At 35.6% G+C, this 14,790-nt stretch overlaps 4 protein-coding genes across 4 annotated transcripts in view; 3 read left to right on the top strand and 1 right to left on the bottom strand.

The window, feature by feature from the left end:
* Positions 1–585: 585 nt before the first annotated feature.
* On the top strand, positions 586–2,651 carry LOC148166466 (uncharacterized). Its single transcript, XM_088048899.1, has 2 exons — positions 586–741; positions 792–2,651. Exons 1-2 carry the CDS (start codon positions 615–617, stop codon positions 2,603–2,605), a joined length of 1,941 nt encoding a protein of 646 aa, XP_087905025.1. The 5' UTR covers positions 586–614; the 3' UTR covers positions 2,606–2,651.
* A 2,888-nt stretch (positions 2,652–5,539) lies between these two features.
* Positions 5,540–6,876, top strand: LOC148166465 (protein THEM6-like). Its single transcript, XM_088048975.1, has 3 exons — positions 5,540–6,119; positions 6,169–6,383; positions 6,527–6,876. Exons 1-3 carry the CDS (start codon positions 5,936–5,938, stop codon positions 6,773–6,775), a joined length of 648 nt encoding a protein of 215 aa, XP_087905101.1. The 5' UTR covers positions 5,540–5,935; the 3' UTR covers positions 6,776–6,876.
* A 2,168-nt stretch (positions 6,877–9,044) lies between these two features.
* Positions 9,045–13,341, top strand: LOC148166464 (tetratricopeptide repeat protein 5-like). The gene is made up of 8 exons (XM_088048929.1): positions 9,045–9,220; positions 9,313–9,663; positions 9,709–9,951; positions 9,997–10,050; positions 10,099–10,284; positions 10,443–10,621; positions 10,672–10,816; positions 12,976–13,341. Exons 1-8 carry the CDS (start codon positions 9,164–9,166, stop codon positions 13,093–13,095), a joined length of 1,335 nt encoding a protein of 444 aa, XP_087905055.1. The 5' UTR covers positions 9,045–9,163; the 3' UTR covers positions 13,096–13,341.
* LOC148166463 (torso-like protein) overlaps positions 13,151–14,790 on the bottom strand; it is a 27,331-nt gene continuing 25,691 nt past the window's right edge. The window contains exon 3 of the mRNA XM_088048930.1: positions 13,151–13,816. Coding sequence (XP_087905056.1) covers positions 13,421–13,816 — 396 coding nt within the window. The 3' untranslated portion in view covers positions 13,151–13,420. The remainder of the gene's footprint in view (positions 13,817–14,790) is intronic.

Here is a 14,790-nt window from a genome sequence, read left to right as displayed (position 1 = left end):
TTTTCTAAAAAATTTTTTTTATTCGTTCTACTTTTGAAGATATCGGACAATGAAAATTTCGAAACCAAAAATTTTTTCCGAAACTTCAAACGGGCCAAAATCAGTTGTTTGTTGCCGACGTCGATTTTGCGCCCGAATTTAAAATCAGCGCAAAATTCTGCGTAAAATGAGCCCCAATATCGCAAGTTTCTTAAAAAATTAACGATAAATCGACTAAAAAATTCCAGTCAAAAAATTTTTCGATCATATCTACATTTTGTCCAACTATTTTAGTTATAGTAACTGATAAATAATTGTTTTTCTCGACCAGCTAAACGATCGAAAGACAATTAAAACAACCAACAATTCAGATATAAATCTAAAAGTGGTCCAAATAATCATAATCTTGACGCCTAGATTAGAAGAACGAGATTACTTTTAAGACAACTCACACTTTTTTATAGAAGTGTCTAAATAAACTGGTAGCCTCAGTCTGATTGTTATCATTGTTATCAAAGCGGTGATCAAAACGTTGACATTTTAATCAGGACTAATCACAGATATAAATTTGTTGTATTCTCTCAATCCTCATTGAGATCCACCACGTTTATTGATGCTGTTTGATATGTAATGCAATGAGTGTTCAACGCCCAACTTCCCCACAGTCGGGGCTCAGCTACCACTCTTCAAGTTCCAGAGCCTCAAAAGCAGGTTCTTCTTTTAGTTACCGAAGAACCGTAAAAGCCGAAGCGCGAAAAAACGGTAAGTTGCAATTCTCACTTTACAATGTTTTAACGTATTGAATTTTGAAGATAAGTTTGGAAGTCTTCTCCACGAAGCCGCTTTCAAAGGACAAACCCAAAAAATCAGTTCTTTGATTCATTCCGGACACGACATTAACGTGGTGACAAGTGATGGCAAAACTCCTCTTTATTTAGCGTCGCGCAATAATCACACCGAAACCGTCAAATATCTCATTCAAAACGGAGCCAACACATCTCTTGGTAACAGCAGCGGCTGGACACCTCTTCACATCGCGTGTGTTCAAGGGCACCCAAAAGTCGTCGAAATCCTTCTCACCCACGGCCACGACGTCCAAGTCTTGGACCGCAACGAGTGGTCACCGCTCCACGTGGCGGCGTACAAAGGTCAATTGGACATAGTGAAGATGTTAGTGACTGCAGGTGCGCATCTGGAAGTGTTGGACAGTGATAGTTGGACTCCTCTTCACCGAGCTTGTGAGAGTGGTAAAGACAAAGTCGTTAACTACCTTGTTAAAGTTGGTGCGGCCAAAGAGTCGATAACACCCGAAGGTCTCTCAACTCTTCACATCTCGTCCCTCAATGGACGCCTCGCCGTCACCGACTTGCTGATTAAGCTGGGGCTGGATGTTAACCTCGCGGAGATCCAAGGATGGACACCTCTTCACATGGCGTGTGAGAGTGGTCACAACAAAATCATCCAAAGTCTTGTTGGGGCACAAGCAGATGTTAACGCCAAAGAGGCGGAGAACTGGACACCTCTTCACTTGGTGTGCCAAAACGGACACTACCAAATGACGCAGAGTTTAATCGACGCCGGCGCCGACGTCAACGCTGCTGAAAGCACCGGGTCAACACCTCTTCACATCGCCTCCAGTAAATGTCTGTTGAAAGTGGTAACACTGCTGTTAAAATCCGGCAGCAACCCCAATTCTCTCAACTCGATCTACGAAACCCCTCTTCACATAGCTGCCGAAAAAGGCCACAAAGCCATCGTGAAGACGCTCGTGGAAAACGACGCCGACGTCAACATCGTCCCCCAGCACAGTTTAGCGCCTCTTTACTTAGCCGCTCGGAACGGTTACCACCAAATCGTGAGCTTCTTATTGTCGGTGGACGCCAACCCCAACGTGCGCGTGAAGAACGGGTGGACTCCTCTCTTCATTGCGTGCAGCAACGGCCACCTCAAAGTCGTGGAACTTCTTCTGAAGAAGCACCCAGTGGTCACCATCGCCGACACTAAAGGCTTCTCTCCTCTCCACGTCGCGGCTCTTTATGGCCGCTCGCAAATCATCGAGTTGCTTCTTCGCAACGGCGCCAACGTCAACGTCATCGATCCCGATAACATCACTCCAATTTACCTAGCGTGTCAAAACGGCCACGAGGAAGCTGTCCAGGTTCTAATCAAGCACCGCGTCGATCTTAACATTGCGGATAAACTCGAGACGACGCCGTTGATCGTCGCGGCGCAGAAAGGGTACAGTAACATCGTCAAGGTGTTGATTAACTCGGGGGTTTACGTTAAGCACAGGAATAAGATGGGAATGACTGCGTTTTACGCCGCTTGTAAATTCGGGAGTTGCGAAATCGCAATGATGTTGTTGGACAACGGTGCGGATATGGAGGTTGGGATGAACAACCAGTGGAAACCTCTTCATACGGCGTGTGCGAGAGGACACGAAGACATTGTTAAGCTTTTGGTTGATCGAGGTGTTAATATTTACTGTTTGACGAAGAAGAATGAGAGCGCGATGGATTTGGCGAGGGTGAATGGACACGTGAAGATTGTCGAATTTCTGGCGGATAAACAACAACAGAAGGAGGAGCAACCAATAAATAGTTTTTTTTGTTCATGTTTTAATTAGCTTTAATAAAGTCAGTTTTTTCATTTTGTGTTCTTTTTTATCAGATCTGAAGAATTTTCTCGTTCACGGCTTGGTACACCAAACACTTTTAGTCCGTCAATAATTCAGTTATTTGGAATTTGCGGAAAATTCTGCTTACACTGATTTATAATAACTCAAGTTTACTCCAAAAAAATAAGCGAAATTTCGATATTAGAAATTTGGCATAGTTTTAATAATTAATTTTCGCGAAAAATTGCAATTTTCGACTTTTGTAAAATCTAAAAACTATTTCTAATGTAAAAAATCGCGAGAAAAACGATGGCGCAAACCTCATTTCAATATCTGAAATAGTTTCCGAGATATCAAGCACGAATTGATTTGAACATTCAAAAATTTGGGCCTCTGGCAACAACCCAAAAATTCAAACGGCCATAACTCGGTTATTTGTTGACGAAAATTAAAAAATTATTATGTTTTTGGATTCAGCGTGACATTCTGCGTAAAATGAGACCAAAATTTGTTGAGTTTGCTTAAAAAATAAACGAGGCATTGGCCAAAAACTGTTTTGAAAACGTCATTTTAGGGTGATTTTTAATCAATGTTTTCAAAATAAAAAACGACGTTTAATAGCTTTGAATCATACATCAGTCGAAAGAGGAGCTCGAAATCTATCTACTGCCCAAATTTAAGATCGATCGGACAAATAGTTTACAAGCTATGGTCAAAAATAACAAAAATGAAAAATTTTCATCGTTTGAGTCGGATTTTTTTTTCGCGAAAAATCGACTATCGAATTTTGGGCTTTTGAGAACATTTTCTAACGTAAAATGAGCCGAAAAAAAGAATGGCAAAAACCGCATCTCAATATCTCAAATAGTTTCTGAGATATTTAACTTTCAAAATTACGAAAAATAAGATAAATTGAAAATCAACTTTCCGCAACTTTAATCGGCCATACCTCAGTTATTTGTTGTCGGATCTGAATTTAAATTTCAGATTTGGAATCTGCGTAAAATTCTGCGTACACTGATGTAAAATAACTTAAGTCTACTCTAAAAAATAAGCGAGATATCGATATCAGAAGTTTGGCCATAGTTTTAGTCATGAATTTTTGCGAAAATGTTCAAATTTCGTTTGTGGAAAAATCAAAGAACTGTTTCTTGTGTAAAATTTTGTGAGAAAAACGATGGCGCAAACCGCATCTTAATATCTGAAATAGTTTCTGAGATATCGAGCATGAATTGTTTCGAACCTTCGAAAATTTGGCCCTCTGGCAAAAACCCAAAATTTCAAAGGGCCATAACTCGGTTATTTGTTGACAAATATTAAAAAACTATCATGTTTTTGGATTCAGCGTGAAATTCTGCGTAAAATGAGACCCAAAATTTGTGAGTTTGCTTAATAAATAAACGAGGTATCGGCTAAAAACTGTTTTGAAAACATCATTTTAGGGTGATTTTCAATTAATGTTTTCAAAATGAAAATGACGTTTAATAGCATTTAATTATACATCAGTCGAAAGAGGAGCTCAAAATCTATCTACTGGCCAAATTTGAGATCTACAGGACAAATAGTTTACGAGTTATGGCCAAAAATGAAAAAAAATGAAGAATTTTCATCGTTTGAGTCGTAATTTTTTTTCGCGAAAAATCGACTATCGAATTTTGGGCTTTTAAGCACTTTTTCTAACGTAAAATGAGCCGAGAAAAACGATGGCGCAAACCGCATCTCAATATCTCTAATAGTTTCTGAGATATTTAACTTCAAAAATTGAGAAAAATGAGAAAAAATGAAAATCAACTTTTCAAAACTTTGATCGGCCATAACTCGGTTATTTGTTGTCGGATCTGAATTTAAATTCCAGATTTGAAATCTGCGTAAAATTGTGCGTACACTGATGTATAATAACTCAAGTTTACTCTAAAAAATAAGCGAGATATCGATATGAGAAGTTTGGCCATAGTTTTAGTCATGAATTTTTGCGAAAATTTGCAACTTTCGACTATTGGAAAATCTAAAAACTATTTCTTATGTAAAAAAATCGCGAGAAAAACAATGGCGCAAACCGCATCTCAATATCTGAAATAGTTTCCGAAATATCGAGCACGAAGTGTTTTGAACCTTCAAAAATTTGGCCCTCTGGCGACAACCCAAAATTACAAACGGCCATAACTCGGTTATTTATTGACAAATGTTAAAAGAATATTATGTTTTTGAATTCAGCGTAAAATTCTACGTAAAATGAGACCTAAATTTGTTGAGTTTGCTTAATAAATAAACGAGTTATTGGCAAAAAACTGTTTTGAAAACATCATTTTAGGGTGATTTTCAATCAATGTTTTCAAAATGAAAAAGAGGTTTAATAGCATTGAATTATACATCGGTTGAAAGAGGAGCTCAAAATCTATCTAGGGGCCAAATTTGAGATCTATCAGACAAATAGTTTACGAGGTATGGTCAAAAATAAAAAAAATGAAAAATTTTCATCGTTCGAGTCGGAATTTTTTTTCGCGAAAAATCGACTATCAAATTTTGGGCTTTTGAGAACATTTTCTAACGTAAAATGAGCCGAGAAAAACAATGGCGCAAACCGCATCTCAATATCTCAAATAGTTTCCGAGATATTTAACTTTAAAAATGACGAAAAATGAGAAAAAATTAAAATCAACTTTCCGAAATTTTGATCGAAAATAACTCAGTTATTTGTTGGCGGATCTGAATTTAAATCTCAGATTTGGAATCTGCGTAAAATTCTGCATACACTGATGTATAATAACTTAAGTTTACTCCAAAAAATAAGCGAAATATCGATATTAGAAGTTTGGCATAGTTTTAGTCATGAATTTTCGCAAAAAATTGCAACTTTCGACTTTTGTAAAATCCCAAAATTATTTCTTATGTAGAAAGTCGCGAAAAAGACGATGGCGCAAACCGCATCTCAATATCTGCAATAGTTTCCGAGATATTTCTCTAAAAACTAGGAAAAAATTAGGAAAAATGAAAATCAAATATCCGGAACTTTAATCGACCATAACTCAATTAGTTCTTCACGTACGAGAAAAACTTGGACAGTTTTGCATTCTGCGTGAAATTCTAAGTACAATGAGCTATGATAACGGCAGTTTGCTCCAAAAATAAGCCAGAAATCGACCTTAGAACCTCTATTGTAAATTCAAAATTCAAAGCGATTTTGAGGGGGACCCGCACATCTTGAGCTCGTTGTTGGCGCTTCCCAGCACTGATCCGATAATTAAGTCCCCACCTGCCAACAACCTCAGTTTTACGTCACAGATCCACACACTATGACATTCCAATTGTTGTAAGTGCAGTTGTGCATCGTGTTTTACAATGATAATCGGCTTCAGTTTCGATGTAGATACCGCTCTCTTTTGGGGACTAACTCTCGTAGTGATACTCTTAATTTTTTACATAACTTTCGATCTCCACTACTTTCTGACCAAAGTCTTCATCGTGCTGTGGTGCAAAATTCGTCGAAAACGCGTCGGAATTGACGAAACCACCACGTATTATGGTGAGTTTTGCAGTACCACAAAGATGGATTTTTTAGGATTTTTTTTGAGGCGTTTGCACAACCAACGACTTGGACATCTACTTCCAACATATGAACAATGCTAGGTACGTAAGGGAGCTGGATTTTGCCAGGTTTCACTTCTACAAGAGAACTGGAATTTACGATTTTATCCTCGAAGCAAATGGCGCGGCTTTGCAAACGGCTTGTCATATTCGGTATCGCAAAACCATCCCTCTGTTCACACCTTACAAGATCACAACGAGGGTGAGTTTTCAGTATCAATAAATCACTTGAAATTTAAACAATGGAGACATCAAATTTCAATCAACCAACCACCTACGCGTAATTTTACGCTCCACGCGACTTATTTACCATGGTAATAACTTTAATTGCTTTTCGGATTTCAGGTAATTTACTGGGACAAGAAACACATTTATTTGGAGCATCAATTTATCCAGTTCAGTGATGGGTTTATAACTACAGTGATTTTATGTAAACAGGCAATTTTGGAGGTGGATACTATCAAAATGATGAATGTACTGTCGGAGAATCAAAGTGAGACGTATCGACCAGAACCGCCACCGGAGCTTGAGGACTGGATACATCTGAATAAAAAGTCGAGCGCGAGATTGCGGAATTCGAATCTAGGATCCTAGTGTTATGTGTAGTAAAGAGTTAAAGGTACAAAGGTGGTTTTATTGGGGCATTGTGATGGTAGGAAGTGGGCAAGAGACGAGGCGGTGGGACGATTTGAAAGGTCTTTGGTGTGGGATAGTGGGATTGATGCCCCATTTTCTAATTATTTCTTTATTTGAAACTAAGAACATTTTCTAAAATTAGAAAGAATATAAACAGAACTAAACTCTCTAAAGGGAATCTGAGAAGAATTCAAAAAAAAAAATACAAAAAATTTAAAAAGCATTCATCAGGTTTAAATTTAAAATAAAATAAAATTTAGTTACTCTAAAATTTTGAAATTTAGCACATTGAATAAACAAGTCTAAAATAGTAAAATCTTAAAATTTTGCTGCAGTAGGACTAAAACTCGCAAAGTTGCAAAATTAAATAAAAAATTATCAAAATTTTTGCTTCGTTCAAAGAAATTTATTGAATCAATTCTTGGTGTTGACAAAAATTATCAAAAATACAATTTAGTCACAACACCAAATTTCGTCAAAAAATGCCGACGCGCGTTTCGATAGCAATGCAAGAAGCGATGATTAAACTTTTGGTGTGTCTTAAAAAAAAAATGAAAAATTTCTGTTTCTTTGTGTAAATTTTTAGAATTTATCACACTCAATAAACAAATGGCAATTAAAAAAACCTTCAAATTTCATCGTTTTAGGATTAAAACAGCCAAAGTAACAAAATTTAAAAGAATTTAGTGGAACGTTTAAGTCTGTTTCAAAATAAAAATTTCTAAAAAATTGTGCTTCTTGCTCTAAAATTTTTAAATTTAGCACAGTTCATGATCAAGTCAAAAGTAGTAAAACCTCCAAATTTTATCATTTTGAGAATAAAACAGCCAAACTTACGACATTTAATAGAAATTGGTGAAGCTTTTTGGTCAATTTCAGCGTGAAAATTTCTAAAAACTGTGTTTTTTGCTCTAAAATTTTAATTTTGCTGTCAATAATCAAGTCAAAATTAGTAAAACCTCCAAATTTCATCGTTTTGGAACTAAAATAGCCAAACTTACGAAATTTAACAGAAATTGGTAGAACTTTTTGACCAGTTTCAAAATGAAAATTTCTTAAAAAACTGTTTCTTGCTCTAAAACTTTGAAATTTAGCACACTTAATAATCAGATCAAAATTAGTAAAAACCTTCTAATTTCATCGTTTTGGGATTAAAACAGTCAAAGTTACGAAATTTAATAGAAATTGGTAGAACTTTTTGGTCAATTTGAAAATAAAAATTTCTAAAAAATTGTGTTTCTAGCTCTAAAATTTTGATATTTAGCACACTTAATAATCAAGTCAAAATTAGTGAAACCTCCAAATTTCATCGTCTTGGGATTAAAACAGCGAAAGATACGAAATTTAGTTGAAATTGGTGCAACTATTCAACTCATTTCAAAATAAAAATGTCTAAAAACTGTATTTGTTGATCTAAAATTTTGAAATTTAGCACAGTTATTAAACAAGCCTTAATTAGTACAACCTTTAAATTTCATCGTTTTGGAATTAAAACAGCAAAAGTTACGAAATTTAATAGAAATTTGTGAAACTTTTTAGCTCATTTCAAAATAAAAATTTCCAAAAATTGTGTTTCTTGCTATAAAATTTTGAAACTTAGCACAGTTAAATAATCAAGTCAAATTTAGTAAAACCTCCAAATTTCATCGTTTTGAGATTAAAACAGCCAAAGTTACGAAATTTTATAAAAATTGATGAAGCTTTTTAGCCCATTTCCAAATTAAAATTTTTACGAACTGTGGTTTTCGCTCTAAATTTTTGAAATTTAGTTTAGTTAACAAGTCGACGTTAGTTAAGCCTCCAAATTTTAACGTTTTGGGATTAAAACAGCCAAAGTTACGAAATTTAATAGAAATTGGTGCAATTTTTTGACCCATTTCAAAATAAAAATTTCTGAAAATAGTGTTTCTAGCTCTAAAATTTTGAAACTCGGCACAGTTAATAAGCAAGTCAAAAGTAGTAAAGCAACCAAATTTTATTGTTGTAGGACTAGAACTCTAAAAGTTACGGAATTTAAAAGAATGTGGTACAAATTTTTGGTTTATCTTCAAGTCTTCAAACTCCAAAGAGAATAATTAGAGAAATGGTCCGAAGAGAAGGTAAAGAACCTAAAAAGAAAGTTTTAGGAGATTTACACTATTTAATTTTCCCAAAAACCCAAAATCAAAATTAGTTAGTAACTTTCACCGCTTAACATTGGCAATTCTCAACCCCAACTCCCCTCTTCGTCGTTTTCTTTTTGACATTTGACGGTTTCCCAACAACATAACCTCTCACGTCAAAACAACAAGTTCTCCGTTGATCAAGACTGGAAATGAGTGAAAAAATTGCCGATAAATGTAAAAAATGATGGATAACAGTGGAGATTCACTGAAAAACCAAAACCCAATTCATTTCCTAGAGGTAAGTTAAAATAATTATAATTTCCGCCAGGTGTGCCCCCACCTACAACTAATCCCTTAAAAGGAGTGGTGCTTCATCAAGTCTCATTACAGGAAAACGTTAATCGTTTGTATTTATACAGGGACCATTATTTTGAAACCCATAAAATTGAAGACGCTGTAGATAAAAATGAAGATATTGAAAAAAAACTCGCTGAGATTTTAGATGTGTTTAAAGAGAATGAAATTAGCGCGTTGGAATGTGATAGGGCTAAATATAATTTCCTCAAAGGGAGACTCTTAAATGTTGTTCCTAAATTTAGTAAAGAAGCAGAGAGTCTCTTATCTAAGGCTGTTAAACTAGATCCTAAGTCTGTAGAAGCTTGGAATGAGCTAGGGGAGTGCTTTTGGAAGAACGACGAGTTGAAGAAAGCGAAAAATTGTTTTGATGGCGCCTTGAAAGAGGTAAAAGTCCACGCAACTCTTCAGTATAATAATTTGAATTTGCAGAGAAGAAACAAAGTCTCATTAAGAAACCTCTCAATGTTAGCACGCCAAGAAAACTCCACCAGTAAAGAAAACCTCATCACCAACATTGAAAAGGGCTTAGAATACGCCAAAGAAGCCCTCCAATTAGACCCATCTGACGGTCTCTCATGGGCAGTGCTTGGAAATGCCCACTTATCATCCTTCTTTGGAATCCAACAGAACCCCAAGACCCTCAAGCAGTGCCTCAGCGCGTATTCTCAAGCAGTAAGTTTCACCTCCATCCCTTCAATTAATACGACTTCTTTGTAGGAGAAAGACGTTGTTGCCAAAAGCACCCCCGACTTACACTACAACAAAGGAATTGTAAGTTCAACTCAGATTGATTGAGGTAGTTTCATCTTGAGTTTGCAGACCCTGAAGTATGAAGAAGAGTACCAGATGGCCTTAGAGTCCTTTAACAAGGCCGCTTTGTACGATCCCACGTGGGAGCAACCCAAAGTTAAAGAAGAGCAGCTTAGGAAGTACCTAAATGAGATTTGCGAGCTCGTCACGACCTGTGGGAAAATGAAGGCGAAGCGCCTGCAGCAAACTCTACAGGTGGTTTAGTTGTACAACTAGCTCTATTACTACACTTGTTGTGTAATGAGAAAACCCGTTCTGTAATGTATTACTTAACAATTTATGTAATGGAGCTACAAAGTCGTAGATAAAACTTTGTACATAACACGTGGGTTATAAAATTATTGAATTTCCAGGCGATCGACTCGAAGCAATTGGGGCCTTATGGAGGCGGCAGCTACACCTCGACCACCACCAACCAGACGGTAAAACTCGACGAAATTCGAATACGCGACTTAAAGCCTGGTTTAAACGAGGAAAAGGTGGTTTTGGGAAAAGTGGTCTGTACCGTCCACAATGAAGATTCCGTTCCTTTGTATTTTCATTTTTTAAATAAGTGTCAAAATAACTATCTAATATTTTCAGTACATTTTGTTTGGTGGATAAAGAAGGAACTTGCGTCGTGGTGACCGTTTATAACTTGGCGGATGGAAAAGGTGTGATCATTGGGAATTCAGTGGCGATTCCTGAGCCGTACGTCACTGATGTAGACTTCGTGTATAAAGAAAATGTAAGTTAACTAAACTAGTCAACGAGGTTTTGTACTGGAGAAGTGAATATGAAGTTCGTTTTGCTCCAACAGATCAGAATTCGGAAATATTTTTGAAAAATTATTTTATCTACAACAATATAATGATATTCATATTCCAACAAGTGTAAATATGACTCTCACGTGACTCATATTTCATGACTTTTCTTATAACTGTGATGTGTTACCATTGTAACGAAAAAATGACCGTAAAATTGTTGAAGAATAAGCATAGTACTTAATTCGGGTATAATAGCCATATTACTTGTTTACTGTTTTGTTGGTATGCAGTAAGAAGTCGCGGCCAAAAGTAACTGCTGCACTTTTTTTGTCATTGTAAATCGGGCTAAAAATTAATCTGTTGACCTACTAACAGCACGTCATTGGAACTACTAATACTAAGTAGGCAATAATTAAAGGATGGCAACATGTAATTTCAGCTTTTTTTAGTCAATGTTGTTCATTTGTTTTAGTAATGTGATTGCAATAATCTGAATGCCTACTTTGCAATTATTGTCATCCCGATTTACACAACTGAATTTTTAAGAAAATGGCGTCCAAAACTTGTACTCGTTACTTTTGGCCGCCACTGTAAAATAGTTGGAGTATACAGGGTGATTTTGAAATAGAGGCGGAAAAATAGGCGACTTTACGAAAATACGTACTATTGGCGACACCGAAATGTGAACGACTTTTTCGTTGTCATGGATTTTTCTCTGAATTTCCATAATGTAAATCGGATTTTGAGCAGTGGCGTTCTTTTTGATTTTTCTCTAAACATTTTATTTTACCTATACAACTCTTACTAATCAGCAGCCACTGTTCTTGGCGACCGATTTTCATCAAATTTTGCAACAGGTCTTGGTTTTTCGGCCAAAGTTCAATGTTTAGCCGATTTTAACTAACTACTGTCATCAATTGTCATAAAAGACAATTAGAAGTGCGCCTATGATTTGAAGTGAAAATTGCGCTAGACAATTTTGCCGTGCACATTTCGTTGTCGTAGATAGTAGAAGACGTTAAAAATTCCAAAATCCTGACCTGATATGCACAAAATGGACCTTAGTCACCGTAGTAATCATTGGCGTAGCATAAAAATTCGAATCAATTTCATTTACTTTTTTTTTAAACTGAGACAGCAATATAAAAAACGAAACCTGCCAACTTCAATTATTTACAGTGAGCTGTAATGGATTTTTTTCTGCCTCTATTTCAAAATCACCCTGTATAAAACAGCAGAAACTGGAAATTAGGATGAAAAAAAAAGAACGAAAAAAACAAATTTCTATCTAGTGATCTTAGGCGTTTAACGTCACATATTTAAATAAAAGATAGAACGAAGTTGCCTTTGATAAAGCGCGATTCTTTAGTGTTTATCAAAGGCGGCTTTGTGTTTTAGCACGTAGGTCTTAGTGAATTTTCACACCGATTGAAGGGTTGACACATGAGCGTAGAATATACTGGGGTCGGGGGGCATAATTTTATTATTTGTGTATCGGTAACAGGCAACATTGAACGAGTGCCATTTGGTGTTCCTTCATGAATTAACACTCAAAATAGGCGAGCAACATGAATTGAAGCCACATTTTATACAACGAGAACAAATTATTTTTTTAATTTAATGCCGACATGATACGCCAATGCCTCCAAGGTAAATCATGAATCTGCAATCTGTCAAATTTAATTTTCGTTTTTGATTTGACGGATTGGCAATTTTTTCCAATTTGTGCAAAATCGTCTGGTGACATCGCCGCCTTTGATTTATTAAAGAATCACTTTGTGTGTATAATGTGTTGCCTATTTGCATCTTTTTCGGGCGTAAATAGATAATATGGACACAGGAAAATAAAAAAAAGTGAATAAATATACAACAACGCCGAACAAAAGTAAACCAAAATAGAACAATCCATGGTTACTTTGATAGCCAGTCGCAAGTGTGTTATGGGCTAAAAAACGTAATCCTAACTAAAAATGAAGTCCTTAAAACCTAATTCGTCTAAGAGAAAGGGAAAATTGAGGGAAATTCGAGAAAAATGAAACGCAATTAGAAGTGAAATCGACAGATTTTGTAATATTTCTACTTCAGAAACGACTTCACTTCTCCAGTGCAATTTTTCCGCCACTAATTTATTGTTTTTTAGAGATACAAGTTTAGGCTAATTCGAGTGGAGACTCCTCTGGTAATGGTTGTGAATAGTAAAAAAGTCAGCAGGAATCTCCAAGCAGGCGTCCAGATGTCCATCTTCAAAAAATTCGATTAGTTTGGAATTGATATTGAGACCTGTGCAATATTGGTACAACATATCCAAACAGGACTTTGTTACTTACATTTTTTATTGTAGTCTTTACAAAATTTTACATATTTGGCTTGAGTACTAAAATATAATTTATTGTATAAAAATAAATACAACGCCTGTAACCATCCTCATTCCGAATGCAAACAAAATCTAGAATAGAGGACCAATTAGATAGTTTTAACACGCAATAAACTCATTAATTAACTCGTTGATAGTCTTTCCTCTTAATTCAAGGCTTCCAACCTTGTAGGCGTCTGTATCACAACATTTATCACAGCGAGAGGATGCACTACAAGTTAACCTCCCACAATTTGAGTAAGTTGTCCAGCACCCCAGTGAAGAACTTCCGTTTTTGCGGATCCTTGAAGGCCGGCGCTAGTGTCTTCATTCCCATCTGAAGAATAGCTTCGTTTTGTAGTAAATTGTTGAGAACGGATAAGAGTTGAGTATCGCCGTGGATCTTCAACAGTGTTGGATAACTGAAGATGTAGTAATGAAGGCGGAGTTTGGAAGTTGCCCATTGTTCGACGGTTTTGTTGCCACTGGCTACTTTAATATTGCCCATGTGTTCGGCGAACCAAGGGCTGAAGTAATGACTTAGTTCGGTCGGGTTTAGATGGGAGATGCCTTGGGTCTTCAGGCGCTCTCTGATGCGGAGGTAATTTGATTTCTCGAAGACGAACACCTGGAAATATAAGGGAGTGTCAGAGGCTTGTTAGCACGCGAGTTTACTAGTGAAACAAATCGTTAATAAATTAATAATTATAATTTATTCATATTTCTTTTATTGTTGAAACTCTCACGAAGGTATTATGAAATAGAATATTAATATAAAAAACAGACAAGCTCTGATAGTGGACCGTTATTTAAAGGGTCGTGGCCATCAAAAGAAAAAATCTCTCTAATCAGTGTGGTAATCATTTATCTACTTGTTCATCGAGCATTCATTTTACAATATAATACGCTGATTTCTAAGAATTTTCTACGTTGAGCTCATAATCACTACCATAGCAGATTGATTTCGTCATTGAATGTAGGCTTATAAAAGGTAGATATTTAAATGAAATGTTTTCACAATTTATAAGTAAATAGAATGTCTTTATCGGAAATTTTCATTTTGAAATGAGAAAAAAAGTTCCACCAATTGTTATTAAATTTCGTAACTTTGGCTGTTTTACTCCCAAAACGATGAAATTTGAAGGCTTTACTAATTTTGACTTATTTATTAACTGTGCTAAGTTTCAAAATTTTGCAACAAGAAACACAATTTTTAGAAATTTTTATTTTGAATTGAGCCAAAAAGTTCTACTAATTTCTATTAAATTCCGTAATTTTGGCTGTTTTAATCCCAAAGCAATGAAAGGAGACTTTACTAATTTCGACGTGTTTATTAACTGCGCTAAAATTCAAAATTTTAGAGCAAGAATTAATTTTTTTTTTTAATTTTTGCTTTGAAGACGAACACATTTTCACTTTTTTTTATTAAAATCCGTAATTTTACTAGTTTTTCTCCTAAATCACTAAAATTTGGAAGTTTTACGACTATTACTTGTTTATCAATTGTGCTAAATTTCAAAATTTTAGAGCAAAAATTAAATTTTTTGTGGAATTTTTGTTTTGAGGACGAAGCAAATAATTAGAATTGGAGTTTTTTTAAAA

The sequence above is a fragment of the Gnatocerus cornutus genome, unplaced genomic scaffold (genome assembly GCF_029298725.1).
Source record: "Gnatocerus cornutus isolate USDA-ARS CGAHR unplaced genomic scaffold, icGnaCorn1.1 ctg00000023.1, whole genome shotgun sequence".
NCBI classification, from domain to species: domain Eukaryota; kingdom Metazoa; phylum Arthropoda; class Insecta; order Coleoptera; family Tenebrionidae; genus Gnatocerus; species Gnatocerus cornutus.
The sequence above is the reverse complement of the archived record's forward strand: the minus strand, read 5'-3'. Positions and strand labels throughout refer to the sequence as shown.

What these genes read in the sequence shown, in the direction of transcription:
- LOC148166466 (XM_088048899.1), top strand. Translation starts at nt 615, where the DNA reads ATGAGTGTTCAACGCCCAACTTCCCCACAGTCGGGGCTCAGCTACCAC. An exon ending in AGCCGAAGCGCGAAAAAACG is followed by an intron (nt 742 to 791) that starts GTAAGTTGCAAT and finishes TGAATTTTGAAG; the next exon opens with ATAAGTTTGGAAGTCTTCTC.
- LOC148166465 (XM_088048975.1), top strand. Translation starts at nt 5,936, where the DNA reads ATGATAATCGGCTTCAGTTTCGATGTAGATACCGCTCTCTTTTGGGGA. An exon ending in CGAAACCACCACGTATTATG is followed by an intron (nt 6,120 to 6,168) that starts GTGAGTTTTGCA and finishes ATTTTTTTTGAG; the next exon opens with GCGTTTGCACAACCAACGAC. An exon ending in CTTACAAGATCACAACGAGG is followed by an intron (nt 6,384 to 6,526) that starts GTGAGTTTTCAG and finishes TTCGGATTTCAG; the next exon opens with GTAATTTACTGGGACAAGAA.
- LOC148166464 (XM_088048929.1), top strand. Translation starts at nt 9,164, where the DNA reads ATGATGGATAACAGTGGAGATTCACTGAAAAACCAAAACCCAATTCAT. An exon ending in TCAGCGCGTATTCTCAAGCA is followed by an intron (nt 9,952 to 9,996) that starts GTAAGTTTCACC and finishes ACTTCTTTGTAG; the next exon opens with GAGAAAGACGTTGTTGCCAA. An exon ending in ACTTCGTGTATAAAGAAAAT is followed by an intron (nt 10,817 to 12,975) that starts GTAAGTTAACTA and finishes ATTGTTTTTTAG; the next exon opens with AGATACAAGTTTAGGCTAAT.